Source organism: Pseudophryne corroboree, chromosome 10 (assembly GCF_028390025.1).
Source record: "Pseudophryne corroboree isolate aPseCor3 chromosome 10, aPseCor3.hap2, whole genome shotgun sequence".
Lineage (NCBI taxonomy): Eukaryota > Metazoa > Chordata > Amphibia > Anura > Myobatrachidae > Pseudophryne > Pseudophryne corroboree.
This window is the reverse complement of record NC_086453.1, coordinates 22,858,834-22,885,700: the sequence shown is the minus strand read 5'-3', so window position 1 is coordinate 22,885,700 and position 26,867 is coordinate 22,858,834. Positions and strand designations below refer to the sequence as shown.

Genomic DNA, 26,867 nt, shown 5'->3' with positions numbered 1-26,867 from the left:
CACTGCTGGGGGGCATGTCATGTGTATCTGGCACTGCACATTATGTGTATCTGGCACTATACTGGAGACATTGTGTGTAAGGAACACTACTGTGGCTATGTGTAAGGCTGCTAATTGTGTGAAAATATGTTTATAGTTTGATGATATGAAGTTATGAGGCCACGCACACTTTTCCAGAGGCCACACCCACTTTTCCGGGAGAGCGCGCGCCTTCGGCGCGCGCATGGGGGGGGGGGGGCGGGCGCTTTTACATTTTCTCGCTCAGGGTGCTAGTAGACCTGGAGCCGGCCCTGTCTCTGCACATGTTACATCTGCCCTACCTGCACTTCACATGGTTTTGCCCATTAGAGTAAAAGTTTGCTGTTGCGATCAGGACTGAATTAGGCCCTAGATTCTCTCTGTGGTGCGATGACTGAGCGCTCAGATCCACACACATACATAGCAGACTTTGTAGGAAAATCTGCTGACTGGGCATTTGCGGCAGCTCCATTCCACCCTTCATACTACATGTAGTGGTTGCTGGCCAGGCTGTGGGCAAGGGAGGTTTCTGGGCAACTGGAAACCCCTCTTTCATTTGCCTATGTGTTTTATTGTGCGTATTGCAAACAATTCCCAATATTTTCTTTTTTCTTATACTACTTTTAATACTAATGTTTCTTGAAGTGAAATCAAATTATAATGAATTTGAGTGCACATTCCCGGGGACCGCAGAGGCTGATCTCTGCGTGACGCGCTTACGCATACCAGCTTAGCAGAGACGAGCCCCTGGAAATGTTGTCAGCCATATTGTACAGGGGGAGTAAATACCGGCTCTCAAATGGCAGGGAGACACATTAGCTCCTATAGCTCACTGCAGCCACACCCTAGCTGTCCGTATCACTGTACAGATAGGGTTATAAAGGGTTAAAGTCATTATTCTAGTATACATTTCATAAATGCTTCCATTAATGTGGCAGCAATAGTACGTATACTTTCTCAGCACATCCACAGTATTGCTGCGGCAATATTACAAATACTATTTTATAACAATGTATAAATACTGTATATATGACACATGAGGGATAATGGAGTGTTCTTGTGTTTATATACTCCGTAACATGATAAGGGTGTCAGTAAACAGTAATGTGCTGTATAAACAGACGGCCTGTTCCAGTCTCTGACCTCTGCTTTCTCCCCACAGCCCAATGATGGCGGTTTCGCTCTTTGTCTTATGTTGCTCCGTCTTCATCGCAGCGGCTCTTGGTATGTATTACATGTTATGTTTAGACAGATTACCACCAATGATTTATGGCTTTGTAAAATACTCACTGCAATATTGCACATTCTTGGATGTGTTTTCATAAAAGAATATATATACAGTACTGTGCAAAAGTTTTAGGCCGGTGTGGAAAAAAATGCTGCAAAGTAAGATTGCTTTCATAAATAGAAGTGTTAATAGTTTATTTGTATCAATTAACAAAATGCAAAGTGACTGATCAGAAGAGAAATCTAAATCAAATCAATAGTTGCTGTGACCTCCCTTTGCCTTCGAAACAGCATCAATTCTTCTAGGTACACTTGCACACAGTTTTTGAAGGATCTCGGCAGGGACGTTGTACCAGACATCTTGGAGAACTAACCACAGATCTTCTTCATGTAATCCCAGACAGACTGGATGTTGAGATCAGGGCTCTGTGGGGGCCATATCATCACTTCCAGGACTCCTTGTTCTTCTTTAAGCTGAAGATAGTTCTTAATGATATTGGCTGTATGTTTGGGGTCATTGTCCTACCGCTGCATAAATTTGGAACCAATCAGATGCCTCCCTGATGGTATTGCATGATGGATAAGTACCTTGTGCATCTCTGGACCATAGAGTGAGCAGGGCTGCAGTGCCGACTGACATCCATAGTAAAAACATCTGACTTCAGATGAGCATCGGCCTCCTGGATTGACTAAGGAAGTGTGCGTGGATTTAATGAAGTGGTTTGCTATGAAAGAAGGCAAAATCCACTTTTGTTCGCGGACGCAAACTATAACTTCGCTGTCCAGGCGATATTGCCGATGATACAGGATACGTTGTGGCAGGGGCATGCACCCTCTGCACCAGTGGGAGTTACACCTTTGTCTTAGGGGATAATGTATCATAGCTTGGAGAGAGATAAAGTAGCAGCCAATCACCTCCTAACTGCCATGTTACAGGCTGTGTTTGAAAAATGACAGGAGCTGATTCATACTTGCCTACCCTGCTGGAATGGCCGGGAGGCTCCCGAAAATCGGGTGACCCTCCCGGCCCCCCGGAAAGGTGGGCATGCCTCCCGCTTTCCCTCCAGCCCCTCCACGACCCTCCTTGGCCGTCCGCAGCAGAGAACAAGTGGGGGGTCCGAGTGGGTCCGATGACGCGATTCGCGATGAATCGCGTCTTCGTAGCACCGCCCCCCCCCGCTATACAGCGCCTCTTTTCTCGGCACTGCACAGCGGGGGGCGGAGTCACAATGACGCAACCCTGATGCCACGCACCTGGACTGGCCACTTTCCTCTCGGCCACGCTCTCCGGAAAGCCCATCCTGCTGCCGGCCACGCCCCCATGCACCTACAACGCTGCCTGCTCCCGGAGGAGGGGGCAGCAAAGTAGGTAAGTATGAGCTGATTGGTTTGTACTTTTTCTCTCTCCAAGCTTTGATAAATCTCCCCCATTGTCCTACAGGATCCACCAGTACTTTGACCTCTTTGATAGAGGCTGACAGCTCAGATCGGACTGTCCTTGAACTCACGTTCATTGTACACATGGCAGCAAACAAAGACCTGAATAGTGTCCAGTGTTCACTGATTGTGTGTGACCACAGATTCTGTCAGCAGCTGCTGCCCTTCAACCTGCAGTGGGCACAGGCCTCAGAGCACAGCACAGACCAGCCCTGCAAAACCAGGGTGTATAACAATCTCCTGCATGGCCACTAGAGGGCGATCTTCTCTCTCTCTCTCTCTCTCTCTCTCTCTCTCTCTCTCTCTCTCTCTCTCTCTCTCTCTCTCTCTCATTCGCCCTCCCTTCCCGGAAGATGCTGGCAGCTGTAATAATTCTTATTTAAGATTTATAATGTTTGACGGTTAAAATCTGTTGATCGATATGTAATATTGTTCTGGGCCAGTCTTGCCAGACAGTAAAATGCAGCAGCCCGTTAGCTCTTCAGTTAGGAGGAATATGATTGCAAAATATAATATAATGACACAGTCCTCCCAACATGGATATTTAGGATAATATATATATATATATGTATATATATATATATATATATAATATATATTATATAATTATATATATATATGTATATGTTGTATATGATAAAGTGTTCCCTGCTGTAAATTATAAGGATATTAGAGGTTAACAAGACGTTATATGTCCATATAGATACACAGGACAAATGCTTTATACACTTCCTAAATTTCCCAGTTGGACCTTATTTTGTGTGCTTTGTTAAAGGTTATGGAAATCATGGGAAACATGGGAGGTTTTGGCAGTCCTTCCCAGGCTCGCGCTAAGGGGTTTACCCTGCAGTCAGTGGCATATCTATAATGGATGAAGGCAGGGCCACCATCAGGGGGGGGACTGCAGGGACTATAGTCCTGGGCCCCAGTGCTTAAAGTGGTCCTAGAGAGGTGGTGGAACTCACCCCCCTTCCCACGGTGGCAATTCAACAAAGGTATTGTGCAAAAGGGGCGTGGTCTCAAAAAAAGGGGCATGTTACACAATAGTAATAACGCCCACAGTAGTAGCACCCCATAATACACACAATGCCTACAGCAGTAGCGCCTCTTATACAATGCCCACAGTGGTAGCGCCCCTTATATAGAGCCCATAGTAGTGGTGCCCCTTAAGCAATGCTCGCAATAGCAGTGCCCCTTATGACCCCAGGAGTGATGCCCCTTATGAAGTGCCCCCTTTACAATGCCCTCATTAGTAGTGCCCCCAGTAGTAATGCCCTTAATGGTAATGCCCCCAGTCGTTTAGCCCCTGTAGTTATGCCCCCTTGTAGTTTAGCCCCCCAGTAGTAATGCCTCCAAGTAGTAATGCCCCCAGTAGTTTAACCCCTGTAGTTACGCCCCCAGTAGTAATGCCACTGTAGTTATGCCCCCAGTAGTAATGCCCTCCTGTAGTTTGCCCCCTGTAGTTTGCACCCAGTAGTAATGTCTCCCAGTAGTAATGCCCCCAGTAGATGCCCCTCTGTAGTTTGCCCCCAGTAGTACTGCCCCCCCAGTAGTAATACCCTCCTGTAGTAATTTCCCCCAGTAGTAATGCCCCCCAGTAGTAATGTCCCCCAGTAAATGCCCCCCAGTAGATGCCCCTCAGTAGTAATGCCCTCCTGTAGTTTGCCCCCTTGTAGTAATGTCCCCCAGTAGTACTGCCCCTCAGTAGTCTGTCCCCCAGTAGTAATGCCCTTCTGTAGTTTGCCCCCTTGTAGTTTGCCCCCAGTAGTAATGTCCCCCAGTAAATGCCCCCCAGTAGTAATGACCCCAGTAGATGCCCCTCAGTAGTTTGCCCCCCCCCAGTAATAATGCCCCCGTAGTAATGACCTCTCACTAGTTTGCCCCCCAGCTGCTACACAAATAAAAAAAAATAAAAAACACAGCACACACCATACTTACCAAGCCCCGCTCCGTGTCCGGCCGCTGCAGTCCTCTCGTCGCCCGCTCCTCTGCACTATGAGAGAGACGTCATGACGTCTCTCCCATAGCGCGCACTGACTGAGCCGGAAGGCGGAGCTCAGTACTGAGCTCCTGCCTCCGGCTGCCGCTGTGCAGGAAGACGGGCGCCCGCTGGTAACACACTCTCAGCGGGCGCCCGTCATCTCCCTGCAGCGACGGGGGACACGTCGCCGGGTTAGGTGAGCCAGAGGAGGCGGAACTGCGTTCCGTCTCCAAGTGGAACTGACGGAACACAGTTCCGCCCCGTTCCGGCTCACTTTAACCCCTGCGCCTCGGCTAACTGAATATGCCCCTAACAGTCCAGGATTTAAGGATATCCATGATGGAACACAAATGAATTAATTAGCACCTCAGTCATTCTGATTTAAGCATAAATGCATTAGCATAACTTGTCTGTTATATCTTTATTTAAGTCAATATTTCTGGTCACCCTTAGCAAGACAGCACACCCCTTCATTATGGGTTCTTGTTGGTGCCATAAACATGAAATCTAATTAAGATATATTTATTATTAATTATGGCATTCTCTGTATCCCGTGTGGATGTATCTGCCACTTGGTTCTAATCAAGCGTCAGGTAATTGCAAATCACAGAGTGGACAATCACTGTCACCTCCTGTAACACCTGGACAATCCCTGTAATATAACCAGCCCTCCCCTGCCCCTCCGGAAACCCCTCTAACCTGAAGCCTGCTGCGCCATGCCCTGCTGCAACCCTGCGCCATGCCCTGCCGCCCTACTGTATCACAATATGGCCAGTCAGGTGGGGCTTGAGCCAGGTGTGAGGTCCTGGTGGGGACCTCTGTACAGTACTTGCTGCACAACAAGACAGAATTTCCTAAAATGGACAATCCATTCATTGTAATACACAGCTACAGATCATACCTAAGTACGGAGGCCAATCCTGGGCCGTTTTTTCAATCCCGGGATTCTGGGATTGCAGTAGGGACCAGTGAAGGTTGTAGGGAGCAGCGCTGGAGGGAGGGTGTAGGTAGCGGTGCGGGAGGGAGGGTGTAGGTAGCGGTGCGGGAGGTAGGGAGGGGGTAGGTAGTGGTGCGGGAGGGTGGGTGTAGGTAGTGGTGCTGGAGGGAGGGTGTAGGCAGCGGTGCGGGAGGGAGGGTGTAGGTAGCAGTGCGGGAGGTAGGGAGGGGGTAGGTAGCTGTGCGGGAGGGTGGGTGTAGGTAGTGGTGCGGGAGGGAGGGTGTAGGTAGCAGTGCGGGAGGTAGGGAGGGGGTAGGTAGCTGTGCGGGAGGGAGGGTGTAGGTAGCAGTGCGGGAGGTAGGGAGGGGGTAGGTAGTGGTGCGGGAGGGTGGGTGTAGGTAGTGGTGCGGGAGGGAGGGTGTAGGCAGCGGTGCGGGAGGGAGGGTGTAGGTAGCAGTGCGGGAGGTAGGGAGGGGGTAGGTAGCTGTGCGGGAGGGTGGGTGTAGGTAGTGGTGCGGGAGGGAGGGTGTAGGTAGCGGCGCGGGAGGGTTGGTAGCGGCGCGGGAGGGAGGGTGTAAGTAATAACACTTACTATTAGGCGGGCAGCCGCAGCAGCCATGGACTCACTGAACGCGGCAGCATTTCAAATGAATCACCGGCCGCCAGCCAAACAGAGCTGGGGGACCGGCAGCCAATCAGGGAGGCGGCCGCAGCAGTGGCTCCTGAGTGGCTGCCGCTGCTGCGGCAGCTTCCCTGATTGGCTGCCGAGCCACCAGCTCTGATTGGCTGGCGGCCGGCGCTACATTTGAAGTGCCGCCGTGTTCAGCTTGTCCATGGCTACCCCGGCCGCCCGCCTAATTGTAAGTGTTATTACTTACACCCACCCTCCCGCACGTGCGCACTGTAATCCCTTGAATCCCAGGATTGGAAGCTCCAATCCCGGGATTCAAATCCCGGCATTTTGGGGCCCAAATCCCGGGATCCCGCCGATCCCGATCTCGGGATTGGCCTCCCTATACCTAAGTATTATGCTCACAGGGCAGTTTCTGTATGTATCATGTCTATATATTAATAACGTGAGGACGATTTTTACGAGTGACTTCTTTCTATGATGCTGATGTCTGAGCAGGGCACATCATATAACAAATGAAAGGTCTTGGTCGTAGATGTGCAGAATTCTATTGATGTTGTAATCGATTGCTTTGTTGCGTCCACCTACCATTGACAATGCATCACCATTGTGCTCTGGAAAATGTGACAGTTGGTCAACTCTGCCCGTGCACCTGCTGGGTGGTCTGGAAACTGTGACAGTTATATGCAGCCACCCATTAAGCAGGGATACTATGGGGTATTAACTCCTAAGGGGGTGAAATGGGGTCAAATGTTGCACCCAGCAAACCTTTGCCCGGTTGGGATAATGGGCACATATCAACTAGTTTTCTTTAAATTATTATATTTAAATAGCAAATATAGACTTTAGAAAAGAAGAAGGCTTTATACATAATATATAATGCTGCACCCTAATAAGAGACACCTTTTGGGTGCATTTGCCATTTCTCTGTGCCTTTAAATGCATCCTCCAGTACAGAGTCACAGAATAGTACCCAAATACACTGTGGGGTATGCGATTAAAATACTGCCGCACGGGATCTCGGTAAACACAATGCCGACGCCGGGATCCTGCAAAGCAGTACAATGCCGGCACCAGAATGCTGGCTCCACAGGCTTTTCTCCCTCTGTGGGTGTCCACAACACCCATAGAGGGAGAATATAACCTGTGGCTTGCGCAGCGAGCCAATGTGCCCGCATTGTGGCAGGCGCAGCGAGCCCGCAAGGGGCTTACTCGCACTCGCCACTCTGCCGGCATCCTGGTAGCCGGAATGGCGGCATCGGTATAATGGTGGTCATTCCGAATTGTTCGCTCGTTGCCGTTTTTCGCAATGCAGCGATTAGGTGGAAAATGCACATGCGCATGGTACGCAGCGCGCATGCCCTAAGGTATTTAACACAAAACTTAGTAGTTTTGCTGTTGCTCGAGTGGCGATTTTCAGTCGCTCTGCTGATCGGTGAGTGATTGACAGGAAAGGGGCGTTTCTGGGAGGTAACTGAGCGTTTTCCGGGAGTGTGCTAAAAAACGCAGGCGTGTCAGGCTAAAACGCGGGAGTGGCTGGAGAAACGGGGGAGTGGCTGGCCGAACGCAGGGCGTGTTTGTGACGTCAAACCAGGAACTAAACGGACTGAGGTGATCGCAATCTAGGAGTAGGTCTGGAGCTACTCAGAAACTGCAAGAAAATATTTAATAGCAAAACTGCTATCCTTTCGTTCGCAATTCTGCTAAGCTAAGATACACTCCCAGAGGGTGGCGGCCTAGCGTGTGCAATGCTGCTAAAAGCAGCTAGCGAGCGAACAACTCTGAATGAGGGCCAATGACGGCTGACATCCCGGCCATCGGTGACTCATACCAGTCCCCACTGTGGCTTATCCTGCTTTCCTGTGTCATACCCTATGGTCTGTTTCATGAAAGCCAGCCCAACGATGAAACATTCGTAAATATCATTGCTATTTTGTGACTTTTTAAAGTGTGCCACCATTGTATGTAGCACTGTGCGAGGGTTTGTATAGATGGCTACATGTGATATCTGGATGTGGCTGGTTATCTCCCTAACCACATTTCCTCGGTCTGCCTTCCTGGTTCTCAGTGGAGAACAGTTGTGAGACAAACAGAATACGACCGTCTCGTTCTTCACTCCGGATTATTTATGCTGGAGATGTCTGTGGAGAGCACAACACAGCCAGTAACAACCTGCGGTTTACAGACTGGTTCTTTTTTTTACCTTGCCTAAATCAGGGGTTCTCAACTTGAGTCTCCAAGTACCTCCAGCAGGCCATGTTTTCTAGTTGTCTTTAATCATGCCTAGGTGAGTAAGTCTATTTTGCTGGATCTGTAATTATCCCACCTGCTTCCACAGACAGATATCCTCAAAACATGGCCTGCAGGGAATTCTTGAAGGTTGAGGTTGAGGACCACTGGTCTAATTCGATATGGCAGCCCACAGCAGGCCCATATTGCAGTCACTGTATTCCACAGATCACTGCATTGGGCACTACCAAAAAATTTCCACACTGGCCTTCTCGCACTCCTGGCAAATGCCAGAAGGACTGATAACCTGAAGCCTAGGCCAGGTCCGGCGGTCAGATCAGTGCTTTGCTTGGCTGGCAAGCTTAGACTGAGGCATGCCACAAGGCAATGACCTTCTGACTTCCGATGCAACCCATGATGTGTGGACATGCCCCTTTACTGTGTGCACATGTGCGTCTACGGCTCGTACAAAAAGGGAATGCCGGGCCCAGATTAAAGCTTCAGTACCTGACTGCAGGCGGCTGCTATCAGACATTGGGGGACATTTACTAAGCAGTGATAAGAGCGGAGAAATGAGCCAGTGGAGAAGTTACCCATGGCAACCAATCAGCACTAAAGTAACATCTATAATCAACTTCTCCACTGGCTCACTTCTCCGCTCTTATCACTGCTTAGTAAATGTCCCCCTATGTTTCTAGTCATCTTCCTTCTGGTCAAATTGACCTTTCATCTTGTGGACCTGGAGCAGGCCATCTTTAGCAGAACTGTATAGTCCAGAATTGGGCATGCAATGGATCTTTGGTTGTTATGGAACTATGGGGTCTATGTACTAAGCCATGAAGAGAGATAAAGTACTAACCAACCAGCTCCTATCACTTTTCAAACACAAACTGCTCAGGTTGCCCATGCAGTATAAAATGAGCATTGCATATAGTAGAGTGAGAGAACCATTGGTTCTCCATACACACCAATCAGATTTAATCACCCCAACTACTTAGTTTGCGTCTATAAAGTCACTTTCAGTCCCGGGTCCCTTGCTGTTGGCTTAAGAGGTCCTATGGGTGTTCCACCGCTGATGCACTACTTGTGTACTGTGTAATCACTTCCAGACCTTGGGTGGTGCAGTAGATCTGGGTTCTTCTGAGGACCGTGTCTGTGGTTTGTTTGTTTTTCACAATTGCTCTAGCTCATTGAGCTTCATTATAATTATACATCTTGTCCAAAGTCTCCATTAGTTAAGTGAATCTCATATTAATATAAATGCTGAGAAGTCACGTGGACACCACACATGTTCCATTATTCTATTTTTTTCTTCTTCTTGTTTTTCTACAACCGATAAGTCTGCAACAAATTAGTATCTGGCATGAATCATATTTTTTGGAGGAAAATGTTCTACAATCGCGTCATATCCTGAGACCCGGAATCCCCGCCTCTACACCCATTAACCCCTCCGGCACCTCTCCTCTCCGTCTCTCCTTTGCTGGTGCCCGAGCAAAGGAAGGGGGGGGGGGGGGGGGCAGGGGGGTGTTGGCCCTTGTATTACACAGTTTATAAGAAAGATTTCCTATTTTTAGAAACATTTTATTATTTATTTATTTTTTAAGCTAGAAGACAAGGGGGGTCATTCCGAGATGATCGTAGCTGTGCTAAATTTAGCACAGCTACGATCATTCACACTGACATGCGGGGGTACGCCCAGCACAGGGATATCCCACCCCGCATGTCAGTGCCGCCCCCCCCCCCTCCCGCAGAAGTGCAAAGGCATCGCACAGCGGCGATGCCATGGCACTTCAAGAGTAGCTCCCGGCCAGCGCAGCTTTAGCGTGTTGGCCGGGAGCTACTCATCGCTCCACGGGCCGCAGCGGCTGCGTGTGACGTCACGCAGCTGCTGCCGCCCGCCCCCCATTTGGTCCGGCCATGCCTGCGTTGGCCGGACCGCGCCCACAAAACGGCGGCCAAACGCCTCCCCCCCGCCCAGCGACCGCTTCTGCCTGTCAATCAGGCAGAGGCGAGTGTAGCGGCCCGACGGCCTTCGGCCGTCAGGCATGTGCTGGCACACTGCAGCGCCGGCGCATGCGCAGTTCTGACCCGATCGCACCGCTGCGATAAACTGCGGCGTGCGATCGGGTCAGAATGACCCCTAATATGACCATATATATCACCATCATTGTTACAATGTTACTGAAGTTAACCTTTAAGTAAAACTGTTTTTAGCTATACTGAGGAATACCAGCTAGCAAGCAGGGGACTATTATCACATATGATTTGCGAAATATACCCTAAAAATGCCCGTTTTTTTTAAATTGGGGGTGGGGAGGGTAATCCCTCCATTTCTGACAGCAGCCACAGTCCCCCCTAGGATTCTATGGGGCTGCAAACCTGTTATATTGGAATGACGTTAGCGTGGGGTGTGGTTCATCAAATCGACAGTGTCTAGGTCGACAATGTTTAGGTCGACCACTATAGGTCGACAGTCAATAGGTCGACATGGATGGAAGGTCGACAGGGTTTCTAGGTCGACATGTGCTAGGTCGACAGGTCTAAAGGTCGACATGAGGATTTTTTTTTTGTGTGTCGTTTTCTTCGTAGAGTGACCGGGATCCCAAATTAGTGCACCGCGTCCCCTCGCATGGCTCGCTTCGCTCGCCATGCTTCGGGCATGGTGCCTTCACTTCGCTCGGCATACTTTACCGTTCCAATCGTAGTCCACGTGGATCGTTAAGTATGAAAAAAATCAAAAAAAAGAAAAAAATGTGAAAAACTCATGTCGACCTTTAGACCTGTCGACCTAGCACATGTCGACCTAGAAACCCTGTCGACCTTCCATCCATGTCGACCTAGTGACTGTCGACCTATAGTGGTCAACCTAAACATTGTCGACCTAGACACTGTCGATCTTCAGACCGGATCCCTTAGCGTGTTGTAGCCTATGGACTACACTCCATCAAAATGTTTCAGGCCACGGATCCGCAGGATCCCTCCCCTCGACAGCCCACCCGCACATTGGGGGTCATTCCGAGTTGATCGTAGCTGTGCTAAATTTAGCACAGCTACGATCATGAATTCAGACATGCGGGGGGACGCCCAGCACAAGGCTAGTCCGCCCCGCATGTCAGTGCCGCCCCCCCCCCCCCCCCCCCCAGAAGTGCAAAAGCATCGCACAGCGGCGATGCCTTTGCACTTCAAGAGTAGCTCCCGGCCAGCTCAGCTTTAGCGCGCTGGCCGGGAGCTACTCATCGCTCCCTGGCCCGCAGTGGCTGCGTGTGACGTCACGCAGCTGCTGCAGGCCACTCCCTGCACAGTCCGGCCACGTCTGCATTAGCCGAACCGCGCCCACGAAACGGCGGCCAAACACCGCCGTTTCGCCCCCTCCCGCCCATCGACCGCCTCTGTCTGTCAATCAGGCAGTGGCGATCGTAGTGCAGTGACGGGCGGCCATGCGCCGTGCACTGCAGCGCCGATGCATGCACAGTTCTGACCCGATCGCTACGCTGCGAAAAAATGCAGAGTGCGATCAGGTCTCCCGTGCAGCGGCGGCACGTCAGTGATACATACAGCGGCTGCTGCTAATCTCCGGGTAAGGCAAGCCAGCCTCTAAGCTGCGTACCTCCCAACATTCCCTCTTGCGGAAACGGAACCCTTTGCGCACCTAAGTGGGTGGAGCCTTGTGTGGTGTGGGTGGAGCCTCACACAGAAGGGGTGTGGCATCCCTTGTTTGTATCACTGTGGGGGCGTGTCCAGATCTCTCTTAGATGCTGGCTAACCCCTACACTCTCCCTACACTGTGAATAGATGCAGCGCACAGCAGCAGGGGCGTCGAGAGGATGGGGAGCGGGTACTTACCCAGGCCCAGGTCTGATGGAGGGGCCCAGTGGGAGCCCAGATATGTCCCCTTATCTAGCAGCAGCAGCAGCGGCAGCTCTTCTTCTCAGCCCAGTACATGCTGCTGTATATTGGGCTGCAGTGTGGAAAGGGAGGCGATTAAAAAAATACTATGTTTCTCTGACGTCCTAGTGGATGCTGGGAACTCCGTAAGGACCATGGGGAATAGCGGCTCCGCAGGAGACTGGGCACAAAAGTAAAAGCTTTAGGACTACCTGGTGTGCACTGGCTCCTCCCCATATGACCCTCCTCCAAGCCTCAGTTAGATTTTTGTGCCCGAACGAGAAGGGTGCACACTAGGTGGCTCTCCTGAGCTGCTTAGTGAAAAAGTTTAAGTATAGGTTTTTTACTTTCAGTGAGTCCTGCTGGCAACAGGTTCACTGCACCGAGAGACTAAGGGGAGAAGAAGCGAACTCACCTGCGTGCAGAGTGGATTGGGCTTCTTAGGCTACTGGACATTAGCTCCAGAGGGACGATCACAGGCCCAGCCATGGATGGGTCCCAGAGCCGCGCCGCCGGCCCCCTTACAGAGCCAGAAGACAGAAGAGGTCCGGGAAATCGGCGGCAGAAGACGTCCTGTCTTCAATAAGGTAGCGCACAGCACCGCAGCTGTGCGCCATTGCTCTCAGCACACTTCACACTCCGGTCACTGAGGGTGCAGGGCGCTGGGGGGGGGCGCCCTGAGACGCAATAAAAACACCTTAGATGGCGGAAAATACATCACATATAGCTCCTGGGCTATATGGATGCATTTAACCCCTGCCAGTTTTTCCTTAAAAAAGCGGGAGAAAGGCCGCCGAGAAGGGGGCGGAGCCTATCTCCTCAGCACACAAGCGCCATTTTCCCTCACAGCTCCGCTGGAAGGACGTCTCCCTGACTCTCCCCTGCAGTCCTGCACTACAGAAACAGGGTAAAACAAGAGAGGGGGGGCACTAATTTGGCAGATTAATCAATACAGCAGCTATATAAGGGAAAAACACTTATATAAGGTTATCCCTGTATATATATAGCGCTCTGGTGTGTGCTGGCAAACTCTCCCTCTGTCTCCCCAAAGGGCTAGTGGGGTCCTGTCCTCTATCAGAGCATTCCCTGTGTGTGTGCTGTGTGTCGGTACGTTGTGTCGACATGTATGAGGAGGAAAATGGTATGGAGGCGGAGCAATTGCCTGTAATAGTGATGTCACCCCCTAGGGAGTCGACACCTGACTGGATGGTCTTATGGAAGGAATTACGTGATAGCGTCAGCACTTTACAAAAGACTGTTGACGACATGAGACAGCCGGCAAATCAGTTATTACCTGTCCAGGCATCTCAAACACCGTCAGGGGCTCTAAAGCGCCCGTTACCTCAGATGGTCGACACAGACCCAGACACGGACACTGACTCCAGTGTCGACGGTGAGGAAACAAACGTGTTTTCCAGTAGGGCCACACGTTACATGATCACGGCAATGAAGGAGGTTTTGAACATTTCTGATACTACAAGTACCACAAAAAAGGGTATTATGTGGGATGTGAAAAAACTACCCGTAGTTTTTCCTGAATCAGATGAATTAAATGAGGTGTGTGATGAAGCGTGGGTTTCCCCCGATAAAAAACTGCTAATTTCTAAAAAATTATTGGCATTATACCCTTTCCCGCCAGAGGTTAGGGCGCGTTGGAAAACACCCCCTAGGGTAGATAAGGCGCTCACACGCTTATCAAAACAAGTGGCGTTACCGTCTCCTGATACGGCCGCCCTCAAGGAGCCAGCTGATAGGAAGCTGGAAAATATCCTAAAAAGTATATACACACATACTGGTGTTATACTGCGACCAGCAATCGCCTCAGCCTGGATGTGCAGTGCTGGGGTGGCTTGGTCGGATTCCCTGACTGAAAATATTGATACCCTGGACAGGGACAGTATATTATTGACTATAGAGCATTTAAAGGATGCATTTCTATATATGCGAGATGCACAGAGGGATATTTGCACTCTGGCATCAAGAGTAAGTGCGCTGTCCATTTCTGCCAGAAGAGGGTTATGGACGCGGCAGTGGTCAGGTGATGCGGATTCCAAACGGCATATGGAAGTATTGCCGTATAAAGGGGAGGAGTTATTTGGGGTCGGTCTATCGGACCTGGTGGCCACGGCAACGGCTGGGAAATCCACCTTTTTACCCCAGGTCACCTCTCAGCAGAAAAAGACACCATCTTTTCAGGCTCAGTCCTTTCGTCCCCATAAGGGCAAGCGGGCAAAAGGCCACTCATATCTGCCCAGGGGCAGAGGAAGGGGAAAAAGACTGCAGCAGGCAGCCTCTTCCCAGGAACAGAAGCCCTCCCCCGCTTCTGCCAAGTCCTCAGCATGACGCTGGGGCCTTACAAGCGGACTCAGGTACGGTGGGGGGTCGTCTCAAGAATTTCAGCGCGCAGTGGGCTCACTCGCAAGTGGACCCCTGGATCCTGCAGGTAGTATCTCAGGGGTACAAATTGGAATTCGAGACGTCTCCCCCTCGCCGGTTCCTGAAGTCTGCTTTACCAACGTCTCCCTCCGACAGGGAGGCGGTATTGGAAGCCATTCACAAGCTGTATTCCCAGCAGGTGATAATCAAGGTACCCCTCCTACAACAGGGAAAGGGGTATTATTCCACGCTGTTTGTGGTACCGAAGCCGGACGGCTCGGTGAGACCTATTTTAAATCTGAAATCCTTGAACACTTACATACAAAGGTTCAAATTCAAGATGGAGTCACTCAGAGCAGTGATAGCGAACCTGGAAGAAGGGGACTATATGGTGTCTCTGGACATTAAGGATGCTTACCTCCATGTCCCAATTTGCCCTTCTCACCAAGGGTACCTCAGGTTTGTGGTACAGAACTGTCACTATCAGTTTCAGACGCTGCCGTTTGGATTGTCCACGGCACCCCGGGTCTTTACCAAGGTAATGGCCGAAATGATGATTCTTCTTCGAAGAAAAGGCGTCTTAATTATCCCTTACTTGGACGATCTCCTGATAAGGGCAAGGTCCAGGGAACAGTTAGAGGTCGGAGTAGCACTATCTCAAGTAGTACTACGACAGCACGGGTGGATTCTAAATATTCCAAAATCGCAGCTGATTCCGACGACACGTCTGCTGTTCCTAGGGATGATTCTGGACACAGTCCAGAAAAAGGTGTTTCTCCCGGAGGAGAAAGCCAGGGAGTTATCCGAGCTAGTCAGGAACCTCCTAAAACCAGGCCAAGTGTCAGTGCATCAATGCACAAGGGTCCTGGGAAAAATGGTGGCTTCTTACGAAGCGATTCCATTCGGCAGATTCCACGCAAGAACTTTTCAGTGGGATCTGCTGGACAAATGGTCCGGATCGCATCTTCAGATGCATCAGCGGATAACCCTGTCTCCAAGGACAAGGGTGTCTCTCCTGTGGTGGTTGCAGAGTGCTCATCTTCTAGAGGGCCGCAGATTCGGCATTCAGGACTGGGTCCTGGTGACCACGGATGCCAGCCTGAGAGGCTGGGGAGCAGTCACACAGGGAAAAAATTTCCAGGGCTTGTGGTCAAGCATGGAAATGTCATTTCACATAAATATCCTGGAACTAAGGGCCATTTACAATGCCCTAAGTCAAGCAAGGCCTCTGCTTCAGGGTCAGCCGGTGTTGATCCAGTCGGACAACATTACGGCAGTCGCCCACGTAAACAGACAGGGCGGCACAAGAAGCAGGAGGGCAATGGCAGAAGTTGCAAGGATTCTTCGCTGGGCGGAAAATCATGTGATAGCACTGTCAGCAGTGTTCATTCCGGGAGTGGACAACTGGGAAGCAGACTTCCTCAGCAGACACGACCTCCACCCGGGGGAGTGGGGACTTCACCCAGAAGTCTTCCACATGATTGTGAACCGTTGGGAAAAACCAAAGGTGGACATGATGGCGTCCCGCCTCAACAAAAAACTAGACAGATATTGCGCCAGGTCAAGGGACCCTCAGGCAATAGCTGTGGACGCTCTGGTGTTACCAGTCAGTGTATGTGTTCCCTCCTCTGCCTCTCATACCCAAGGTACTGAGAATCATAAGAAGGAGAGGAGTAAGGACTATACTCGTGGCTCCGGATTGGCCAAGAAGGACTTGGTACCCGGAACTTCAAGAGATGCTCACGGAGGACCCGTGGCCTCTACCTCTAAGAAAGGACCTGCTCCAGCAGGGACCCTGTCTGTTCCAAGACTTACCGCGGCTGCGTTTGACGGCATGGCGGTTGAACGCCGGATCCTGAAGGAAAAAGGCATTCCGGATGAAGACATCCCTACCCTGATCAAAGCCAGGAAGGATGTAACCGTGCAACATTATCACCGTATTTGGCGTAAATATGTTGCGTGGTGTGAGGCCAGGAAGGCCCCTACAGAGGAATTTCAACTGGGTCGTTTCCTGCATTTCCTGCAAACAGGACTGTCTATGGGCCTAAAATTAGGGTCCATTAAGGTTCAAATTTCGGCCCTGTCGATTTTCTTCCAGAAAGAACTGGCTTCAGTTCCTGAAGTTCAGACGTTTGTCAAGGGGGTACTGCATATACAGCCTCCTTTTGTGCCTCCAGTGGCACCTTGGGATCTCAATGTAGTTTTGGGGTTCCTAAAATCACATTGGTTTGAACCACTCACCACTGTGGACTTAAAATATCTCACATGGAAAGTGGTAATGCTGTTAGCCCTGGCTTCAGCCAGGCGTGTCTCAGAATTGGTGGCTATATCCTATAAAAGCCTTTACCTAATTTTTCATACGGACAGGGCAGAATTGAGGACTCGTCCTCAATTTCTCCCTAAGGTGGTTTCAGCGTTTCACTTGAACCAGCCTATTGTGGTACCTGCGGCTACTAGGGACTTGGAGGACTCCAAGTTGCTGGACGTAGTCAGGGCCCTGAAAATATATGTTTCCAGGACGGCTGGAGTCAGAAAATCTGACTCGCTGTTTATTCTGTATGCACCCAACAAGCTGGGTGCTCCTGCTTCTAAGCAGACTATTGCTCGTTGGATTTGTAGTACAATTCAGCTTGCACATTCTGTGGCAGGCCTGCCACAGCCAAAATCTGTAAAAGCCCATTCCACAAGGAAAGTGGGCTCATCTTGGGCGGCTGCCCGAGGGGTCTCGGCTTTACAACTTTGCCGAGCAGCTACTTGGTCAGGGGCAAACACGTTTGCTAAATTCTACAAATTTGATACCCTGGCTGAGGAGGACCTGGAGTTCTCTCATTCGGTGCTGCAGAGTCATCCGCACTCTCCCGCCCGTTTGGGAGCTTTGGTATAATCCACATGGTCCTTACGGAGTTCCCAGCATCCACTAGGACGTTAGAGAAAATAAGAATTTACTTACCGATAATTCTATTTCTCGTAGTCCGTAGTGGATGCTGGGCGCCCATCCCAAGTGCGGATTGTCTGCAATACTTGTACATAGTTATTGTTACAAAAATCGGGTTATTATTGTTGTGAGCCATCTGTTCAGAGGCTCCTCTGTTATCATGCAGTTAACTGGGTTCAGATCACAGGTTATACGGTGTGATTGGTGTGGCTGGTATGAGTCTTACCCGGGATTCAAAATCCTTCCTTATTGTGTACGCTCGTCCGGGCACAGTATCCTAACTGAGGCTTGGAGGAGGGTCATAGGGGGAGGAGCCAGTGCACACCAGGTAGTCCTAAAGCTTTTACTTTTGTGCCCAGTCTCCTGCGGAGCCTCTATTCCCCATGGTCCTTACGGAGTTCCCAGCATCCACTACGGACTACGAGAAATAGAATTATCGGTAAGTAAATTCTTATTTTTTTTGTATTTTTTTCTAAAGGTGCATGGCTCCGCCTCCTGCGATTAGGCCACACACCCCTGAAAAGTACCTAGGCCCAGCAAGGTTCTCTAGTGCCCTGCATAGCAGAGCAGCGGTGACAGCGCTCTCACCCAACTTACCCCCAACGCGGGACACTGCATCCTGCGGGCGGGACAGCGGGACTGTCAATCGCTATCTGCACCTGACTTCTACAGCCCCATCTCACTGCACCTGGACTATGGGGGTCATTCCCAGTTGATCGTAGCTGTGCTAAATTTAGCACAGCTACAATGATTCACACTGACATGCGGGGGGACACCCAGCACAGGGCTAGTCCGCCCCGCATGTCAGTGCCCCCCCCCCCGCAGAAGTGCAAAGGCATCACACAGCGGCAATGCCTTTGCACTTCAAGAGTAGCTCCCGGCCAGCGCAGCTTTAGCGTGCTGGCTGGGAGCTACTCATCGCTCCACGGCCCGCAGCTGCTGCGTGTGACGTCACGCAGCCGCTGCGGCCCGCCCCCCGTTCGGTCCAGCCACGCCTGCGTTGGCCGGACCAAACCCACGAAATGGCGGCCAAACGCCGCAGTTCTGCCCCCTCCCGCCCAGCGACCACCTCTGCCTGTCAATCAGGCAGAGGCGATCGCATCCCTGCTACGGCCTTCGGCCGTCTGGCATGCGCCGGCGCACTATGGCAGAGGCGCATGCGCATTAGGGACCCGTTCGCATCGCAGCGATAAACCTCTGCGTGCGAACGGGTTGGAATGACCCCCTATATCAGTTGAATCCATGAAGCATTTGTTGGGCCACTAGTTATAGACAATTCTATTCTTCATAGAACATTATAATTGTGAGATAATAATATACTGGCACTGTATAAATGTGATTAATAATAATAGTATATATGAGTTGGCTTGCACATGCGATGTAGGCTTTCATCTCACCAATACAACCCCAAAAAAAATATACAAAATATACTATAGTATAAAATAAACTCTTACAACTTAGTATTGAAAGTATATAAAATCCTTAAACATGGAAAATAAATATATTCTTTTAAGAATAAAATATTATGCCAATGTTTCACCTGCTATCTTCAGCCTGAGATGTACAGTATAGCATGGGAATAATCCTAGGACTTTTCATGCGTCAATAAGTTGGATCCATGTTTGTGATAGAGGAAGGGGATGCATGCTCTCCTGTATACGGCAGACTTCCAGTCCGTAGCTAGGGGGTCATTGCGACCCGATCGCACGCTGAGCTTCATCTCAGCCGTGAGATCGGCTCGGAACTGCGCATGCACTGTGGCCGCATTGCGCAGGGCATCATTGCACGGCGAACGCCCATCGCTGGGCAGCGACGCCGCTAGCGAACAAAGCGGTCGCAGTGGCGACCGCAAGAAGATTGACAGGAGGAAGACGTTCCGGGGCATCAACTGACCATTTTCTGGGAGTGGTGCGGCGAACGCAGGTGTTTGGAGGGCGGATGTCTGACGTCAATTTAGGGACCATCAACGCTGGATTCATCGCACAGGGTAAGTAACTCATACCCTGGTCTTCTTCTGCACAAAACTTTTTTTGCATAGCAGGGCTGCACAAGCAATCGCAGCCTTGCGATTCAAAAAAACACTCCCCCATAGGCGGCGTCTAGTTGATCGCACGGGCTGCAAAAAGTTGCTATGTGCGATCAACTCGGAATGACCCCCCCCCCCCCTAGTGCAGGACTGCAGCCAAGCTCTGGTAGTCAGATAAAGGATGATAACAGAGAACAGTAGCATGAAATGTTCTGCTGAAACTGTGCGAAAATTCAGATAAGCCACATGCGGCGCATGCGTTACACAGAGTGTGGGCACAGATGCTTTTGCGATCGGACAGACGGTATCAGAAATAGTATGGCAAAGCGATGGGTGTTCCTGAGTAGTGTCTGGAAGGTGGCCCGAAGTGAATGCCTTATAATGTCTTATGGGCATGTTATGGGGTGTCGTCGGCAGCAGTTGCTCCTTACTTGTAAGACTGGGGGATCTGTCTACCGTCGATCTCCTCCTCGGCTCCCTGCACTCCTGGTGATTGATGGCTGACATCACTGGGAGGTGTGGCTTAAGTCCGCCGGCAGCAGGGGTGGGGCTTAAGGCTGGCACAGCTAGGAAAAAGGCTGGCCTCTACAGACTGCGGCGGCTGCAGCCCACAGAAGCCAGAAAGGGCTGCCGTAACAGCAGGGCTGTGCCTCCCCATGTGAAGCGCTCTTTCTGCTATTGCAGTGCAGACTGGCAGTCCCAGGGGGAGAAAACACTTCCCCCTGGGCCTGCGTGTCTGGCTGTGATTAGCTATGGGAAGTCTCTGCCACAACTAGGCAGTCCCTGTGGGTGGCAGATTTTACTGGGGGACTGCAGTACTAATCAGCACCTTTATCACTCGGGAAGGTTTGATATAACGCCTGGCATACTAGGCAACTACCGTATAGTAGCTTCAGCCAGGGGCGTAGCCAGACCTTTGTGGGCCCCATGGCAAGATTTTGAAGGGGCCCCTGTCCCAATGATTCTAGAGAGACACTTCTCTGCAGCAGTTGTTCATTTTATGCCCTATAATAGTGCCATAGTCCATTTTCTGGCCCATAGTAGGGCCTTATTTAATGTTATGCCCCATAGTAGTGCCCTAGTTTCTTTTATGAATCGCAGTAGTTCTTTTATGAATCGCAGTAGTGCTTAAGTTCACCCTATGTCACATTTCAGAGCTGCCAGTACACATTATGCCGCACAGTACCCCCAATTCACATTATGATATATAGTGACCTCCAGTTCATTTTATGCCACAGTACAATGAGCAGGTCCAGGGGCATACCTAGATTTATTGCAGGCCCCAAGGAAAAGGTTTGAAAGAACCCCTACGTATCACCCAATGGCGAAAAATGTATATAACACATGTAACTGTGACAGGGAAGGTGGCCCCTCTCAGCTCTGGGCCCCATAACAGCTGCACTCCCTGCACCTATGGTAGCTACACCCTGTATATAACACATGTAACTGTGACAGGGAAGGTGGCCCCTCTCAGCTCTGGGCCCCATAGCTGCTGCACTCCCTGCACGTATGATAGCTACACCCTTGTATATAACACATGTAACTGTGACAGGGAAGGTGGCCCCTCTCAGCTCTGGCCCCATAGCAGCTGCACTGCCTGCACCTACGGTAGCTACACCCTGTATATAACACATGTAACTGTGACAGGGAAGGTGGCCCCTCTCAGCTCTGGGCCCCATAGCAGCTGCACTGCCTGCATCTATGGTAGCTACACCCTGTATATAACACATGTAACTGTGACAGGGAAGGTGGCCCCTATCAGCTCTGGCCCCATAGCAGCTGCACTGCCTGCACCTATGGTAGCTACACCCTGTATATGACACATGTAACTGTAACAGGGGAGGTGGCCCCTCTCAGCTCTGGGCCCCATAGCAGCTGCACTCCCTGCACCTATGGCTTCAGCTCTTCTGCTGCTCTCCATTAAAATTCAAGATCATTGCAAAGATGCAAATTGGACTTTGGGATTACTGGTCTCCTGCATAGGACTACATGTGTTACTGCATTCAGTGTATCTCTGGAGATCTCACTGGCAGTCTGGTGGGGATCGGTATGAAATACCTCCAATCAAGATCCCGACGGTCGAAATCCCGACAAGGTCAAAATCCCGACATGGACAAAATACCGACATTTAAAATACTGACAAGGTCAAAATACTAACATGTAAAATGCCGACAGATCAAAAATACCAACATGCGTTTTTCATTGTTTTTTTGTGTGTATGTCGACATAGGTCAACATGGACACCATATAAGTGTACCGCGTATCCCCGCATGGCTCGCTGCACTCGGCACACTATTATATTCCCCCTCTAGGATAGTAAAGTATGAACAAGTCGGTTTCAGTGAAAAAAATCATGAAAAACGCATGTCGGCATTTTACATGTCGGTATTTTGACCTTGTCGGTATTTTAAATGTCGGAATTTAGTCCATGTCGGGATTTTGACCTTGTCAGGATTTTGACCGTCAGTCAATTGTTGTTGGGATTTGGACCGTCTGCATTTTGATTGGAGGTAAATTGACTGCATCCTGTCTGGTGGTATGGGTCAGAACTGAAGGGGGTGGGTATGTTCTGTGCTGCTGTAATATAGGACGGATTCTCTATTCAGTGCTATTGACTCCCGTTTATTGATTTTTGTGTAAGGAACCATTAATTGTCCATGAGGCAGACTCGCCCCAGTGCACCCAGACAGGAGGAGATCTGTCAGTATGCTCAGGTCACAGCACATAAACTGCTCTATACAACTGAACACTTTCTCCGTCCACACAGCTCTTCCAAGATAAGGAAGAAATATTTGCTCAGAATGGCCTGGGTCAGGAGGCACACCTACCAATAGAGTGTGCAGTCCACTGGCCTGGCGAACGCAGGGTCCGCCATTGTGCTAAGAAGATTTAATACAATCATTTCAGTTGGAAACATAATTATGATTATCAATCCTTAATTTATGCAGCACCATATAATCAGGGGATAAATCAAGTATACAGTAAATTGTGAGAGTTTCCAATCGGAAGATCGTTGTCAGAATTCCGTCATTAACAGCCTTTGTTTTCCTTTTTATTCAGGATCTGAAACAGATCAACATGATCCATTCTACTATGGTAAGAATAATGCTGTGTAAACTGGTTACAAAAAAAGTAATGAAAAAATAAATAAATCTCCGACTGTGACAGGTTATATAGCAGTTATATTGTTATATTATGTGGTAAGAAGAGACACTGGCACTCAGGTATAGCAACAATGACTTGTTAGGGGGGATATATGACCACTGTGTAGACGAGGGGCTTTTCGTCACAGCAGCCAATCAGATTCTGCCATTTTACTAGTACATTCCAGAAACTAATAAAGTAATGTCTGATTGGTTCTTCGACAGAAATCTCCCCCTATACGTTTTATTGGGCTGTAGTTCAGTAAGGGTCATTTGTTATTCTCTATACTGTCTCTCAACTTCCGGACACCCCATTATATGTGCCATATTCAGCTGCAGCATGCACAGTGGGGTTCACTTTTCTGTCAGTAGCCAATCAGCATACCGACAGCATCATCCGTTCCAATAAAATCCGGACAGCCTCCCAGAAAATACCCTAACCCTCCCTTGCGGATGCCTAACCCTCCCCGGTTGTGCCTAACCCTAACCTCCATTTGTAAGTGCCTTACCCTAACCCCCTCCCCCCACCTCGGTGCCTAACAATCCCCTTTCTGTCCTTGCACCCTAACCCTAAACCCCCTTCTAACGCCTAAACCTAATCTCCCACCCCCCGCAGCAGAACGTGAGCGCGTCCCACTAACAGAACGTTGGGGATTCCAGGCATCGGTATTTTGACGCCAGGATCCCGTCTGGCAGCATTTTAACTACATCCCAGTGGAAACCCACATAAGCACAAAGGGGACATACAAACTCCACACATATAGGACCTTGGTTGACATTGAAGTCATGGCCTTAGTGCTGTGAGGGAATGTAGTTAATATCCTGGCGGTCGGGATCCCATACCCAACCCGCTGTGAGGCAGGAATGCTAACCACTGCACCACACATCACAACGATTACATTTTGACTATGCATGGCCAAGAAATGCGGAATTGCACAGCCGGAACAACAGTGGATTGGGAGGAACACCGGACCCCAGCTAAGACATATTCAGGGGGACATTTACTAAGCAGTGATAAGAGCAGAGAAGTGAGCCAGTGGAGATATTTAACCATCAACCAATCAGCAGCTCTGTATCATTTTATTGTATGCAAATTATAGATGTTATTTCAGTGCTGATTGGTTGCCATGGGCAACTTCTCCACTGGCTCACTTCTCCGCTCTTATCACTGCTTAGTAAATGTCCCCCTCAGTGTTGTAGTTTTTTACTTTTTGAACTCTCACCAAATTAGCGCTGGCTGGATTTATCTTTTAACCTTTGTATGTCAAGTCCCAGAGCTTCACAGGGATAATTCACACACTGAAGACAAAATCATGACTTATTTTTGCCAGATATGACATTATTTGGATGTGTGTAGCTGTATAATTCAAGCACAAAGTTCTCATATTTAGGACTATCGTTCATCTCGTGAATCATTCTCTTCTTGATACTGGAGCCTGTAAGAGTTTTTACCACATCTGTGAAATCATTCTGGGAAATGTCAGCCAGAGGCAGCCGTTCCTCTGATATAAAAATACACTGCGCATAGTCCTTAGTGAGAACTCATTCACAAACGTCGTCTAAGGTTTGCTAGCTTATAAAACCCAGCTCTCTCTCTCTCTCTCTTTCTCTCCCTCACTATAGCTCCCCCTCTATAATCTATCTCCCTGCTCTGCTTTCTTTCTCCTCCCTTCTCTCTCCATCTCTACCCTCTCTTCCTCACTCTCTCTCTCTCTTTCTTTCTTTCTTTCTTTCTTTCTTTCTTTCTTTCTTTCTTTCTTTCTTTCTTTCTTTCTTTCTTTCTTTCTTTCTTTCTTTCTTTCCTCTATATCTCTCCCTAGAGAGAAGGTAGTATTGTGAAGGCTAGAGATGAAGTTAATGGGTTAGAGGAGGTAGTATTGTGAAGGATAGAGATGAAGTTAATGGGTTAGAGAAGGTAGTATTGTGAAGGATAGAGATGAAGTTAATGGGTTAGAGAAGGTAGTATTGTGAAGGATAGAGATGAAGTTAATGGGTTAGAGAAGGTAATATTGTGAAGGAGAGAGATGGAGTTAATGGGTTAGAGAAAGTAGTATTGTGAAGGATAGAGGTGAATTTAATGGGTTAGAGAAGGTAGTATTAGGAAGGATAGAGATGAAGTTAATGGGTTAGAGAAGGTAATATTGTGAAGGATAGAGATGATGTTAATGGGTTAGAGAAAGTAGTATGGTTAAGGATAGAGATGAAGTTAATGGGTTAGAGAAGGTGGTATTGTGAAGGATAGAGATGAAGTTAATGGGTTAGAGAAGGTAGTATTGTGAAGGATAGAGGTGAAGTTAATGGGTTAGAGAAGGTAGTATTGTGAAGGATAGAGATGAAGTTAATGGGTTAGAGAAGGTAGTATTGTGAAGGATAGAGATGAAGTTAATGGGTTAGAGAAGGTAGTATTGTGAAGGATAGAGATGAAGTTAATGGGTTAGAGAAGGTAGTATTGTGAAGGAGAGAGATGAAGTTAATGAGTTAGAGAAGGTAGTATTGTGAAGGAGAGATATGAAGTTAATGGGTTAGAGTAGGTAGTATTGTGAAGGAGAGAGATGAAGTTAATGGGTTAGAGTAGGTAGTATTGTGAAGGAGAGAGAAGAAGTTAGTGGGTTAGAGAAGGTAATATTGTGAAGGAGAGAGAAGAAGTTAATGGGTTAGAGTAGGTAGTATTGTGAAGTATAGAGATGAAGATAATGGGTTAGAGAAGGTAATATTGTGAAGGAGAGAGATTAAGTTAATGGGTTAGAGAAAGTAGTATTGTGAAGGCTAGAGATGATGTTAATGGGTTAGAGAAGGTAGTATTGTGAAGGAGAGAGATGAAGTTAATGGGTTAGAGAAGGTAATATTGTGAAGGAGAGAGATGAAGTTAATGGGTTAGATAAAGTAGTATTGTGAAGGATATATGTAATACCCTGCTATATGAGGTATTACGTTTGGCACGCTACAGAGTATGTACATTTGATTATACAGGCAGATAATTCCCAGCAGCCTCGGCAGCAGCTCTGGAGGTATGGGTCAGGTCACATGACCAGTGACAGTTGGAGGGAGGACAGTTGGTCAGGACACGGTCTGAGGTAGCTGTGAGAGAGGAGGACATCTCTGGCAGTGGAAAATTCCTGTCAGAAAATGGAGGTGCTACTGAGAGCAGCTGAGAGGCAGTGGCTGTGTGTGAGAGCCGCTCAGTAAAAGTCTATAAAGAGCTAAACAGACAGCAGGACTAGGTTAGTAAAAGCCACACGCAGCACAGCCTGTCACTATTGTGCCTACACCACGACACCAGGTGCAACACCAGTTTGAACCAGTAGGCATGGTCAAGCAATAGAGCGCTGCATAGGAACTCTCTCCCAGGTCCCTGTACTGAACTGGCCATATAGAACTCTCCTAGGGACAGCTATAGCTTCATCCCACGTAACAGAGGCAAAGAGTTGTTACAGCTGCATCATACTCCTTCAGTATACCGGATTATTGGAAAACGGTAGCCCTTCTACGCACAGCTAACACAGGGCGGGATGTACTAATGTACATCGCCGCCCATCGCCATGATGCTGATCGCATATGTACTAACATGTGCGATCAGCGTTGCGGAGGACAGCTCTTCCGATAAGAGCTGTCCTCCGCGATGCGCAGCGGCAGCCTGACTTCCGGGATTCGGCCCCAGGAGTCAGTCTGCGCATGCGCGGGGTGACGGGGGCGGCCGCAGGGCATGCTGGGAGGGATCCGATCGGATCCCTCACACAGCGCCGCGGAGAGAAGCCCATAGGCTTCTATGGACGTGGCATACACCACCGCGGCGCTGTCCTGCCGGCCGGGGGTTAGTACATCAGGAAAATGCGGTAAACAGGGAGTTTACCGCATTTTCCGCTTAGTACATCCCGCCCACAGTGTTATAAAGCGACAGGATAGTTGCACAGCGGTAGAAAGAGGAATACAGAGTATCAGCTGCAAGGCTTGAGTCAGCAAGAGCGGCTACAGACTAGGTACAAGGATAAGCTAACGGACTCACCGGCACAGAGTAATCTTCCCTCAGGATCAGCACTAACCC

The 26,867-nt window shown here is 49.4% G+C and overlaps 1 protein-coding gene across 3 annotated transcripts in view; it reads left to right on the top strand.

Annotated features, from left to right (window-relative positions):
• Positions 1–26,867, top strand: part of FXYD1 (FXYD domain containing ion transport regulator 1) — a 45,772-nt gene that overhangs the window by 10,037 nt on the left and 8,868 nt on the right. For all 3 annotated transcript variants that reach the window (XR_010188521.1, XM_063942219.1, XM_063942218.1), the window contains exons 2-3: positions 1,181–1,242; positions 22,743–22,778. Coding sequence is in view for 2 of the 3 variants with exons in the window: in XM_063942219.1 (XP_063798289.1) it covers positions 1,185–1,242; positions 22,743–22,778 (94 nt within the window). In the remaining variant the exon portion in view is untranslated. The remainder of the gene's footprint in view (positions 1–1,180; positions 1,243–22,742; positions 22,779–26,867) is intronic.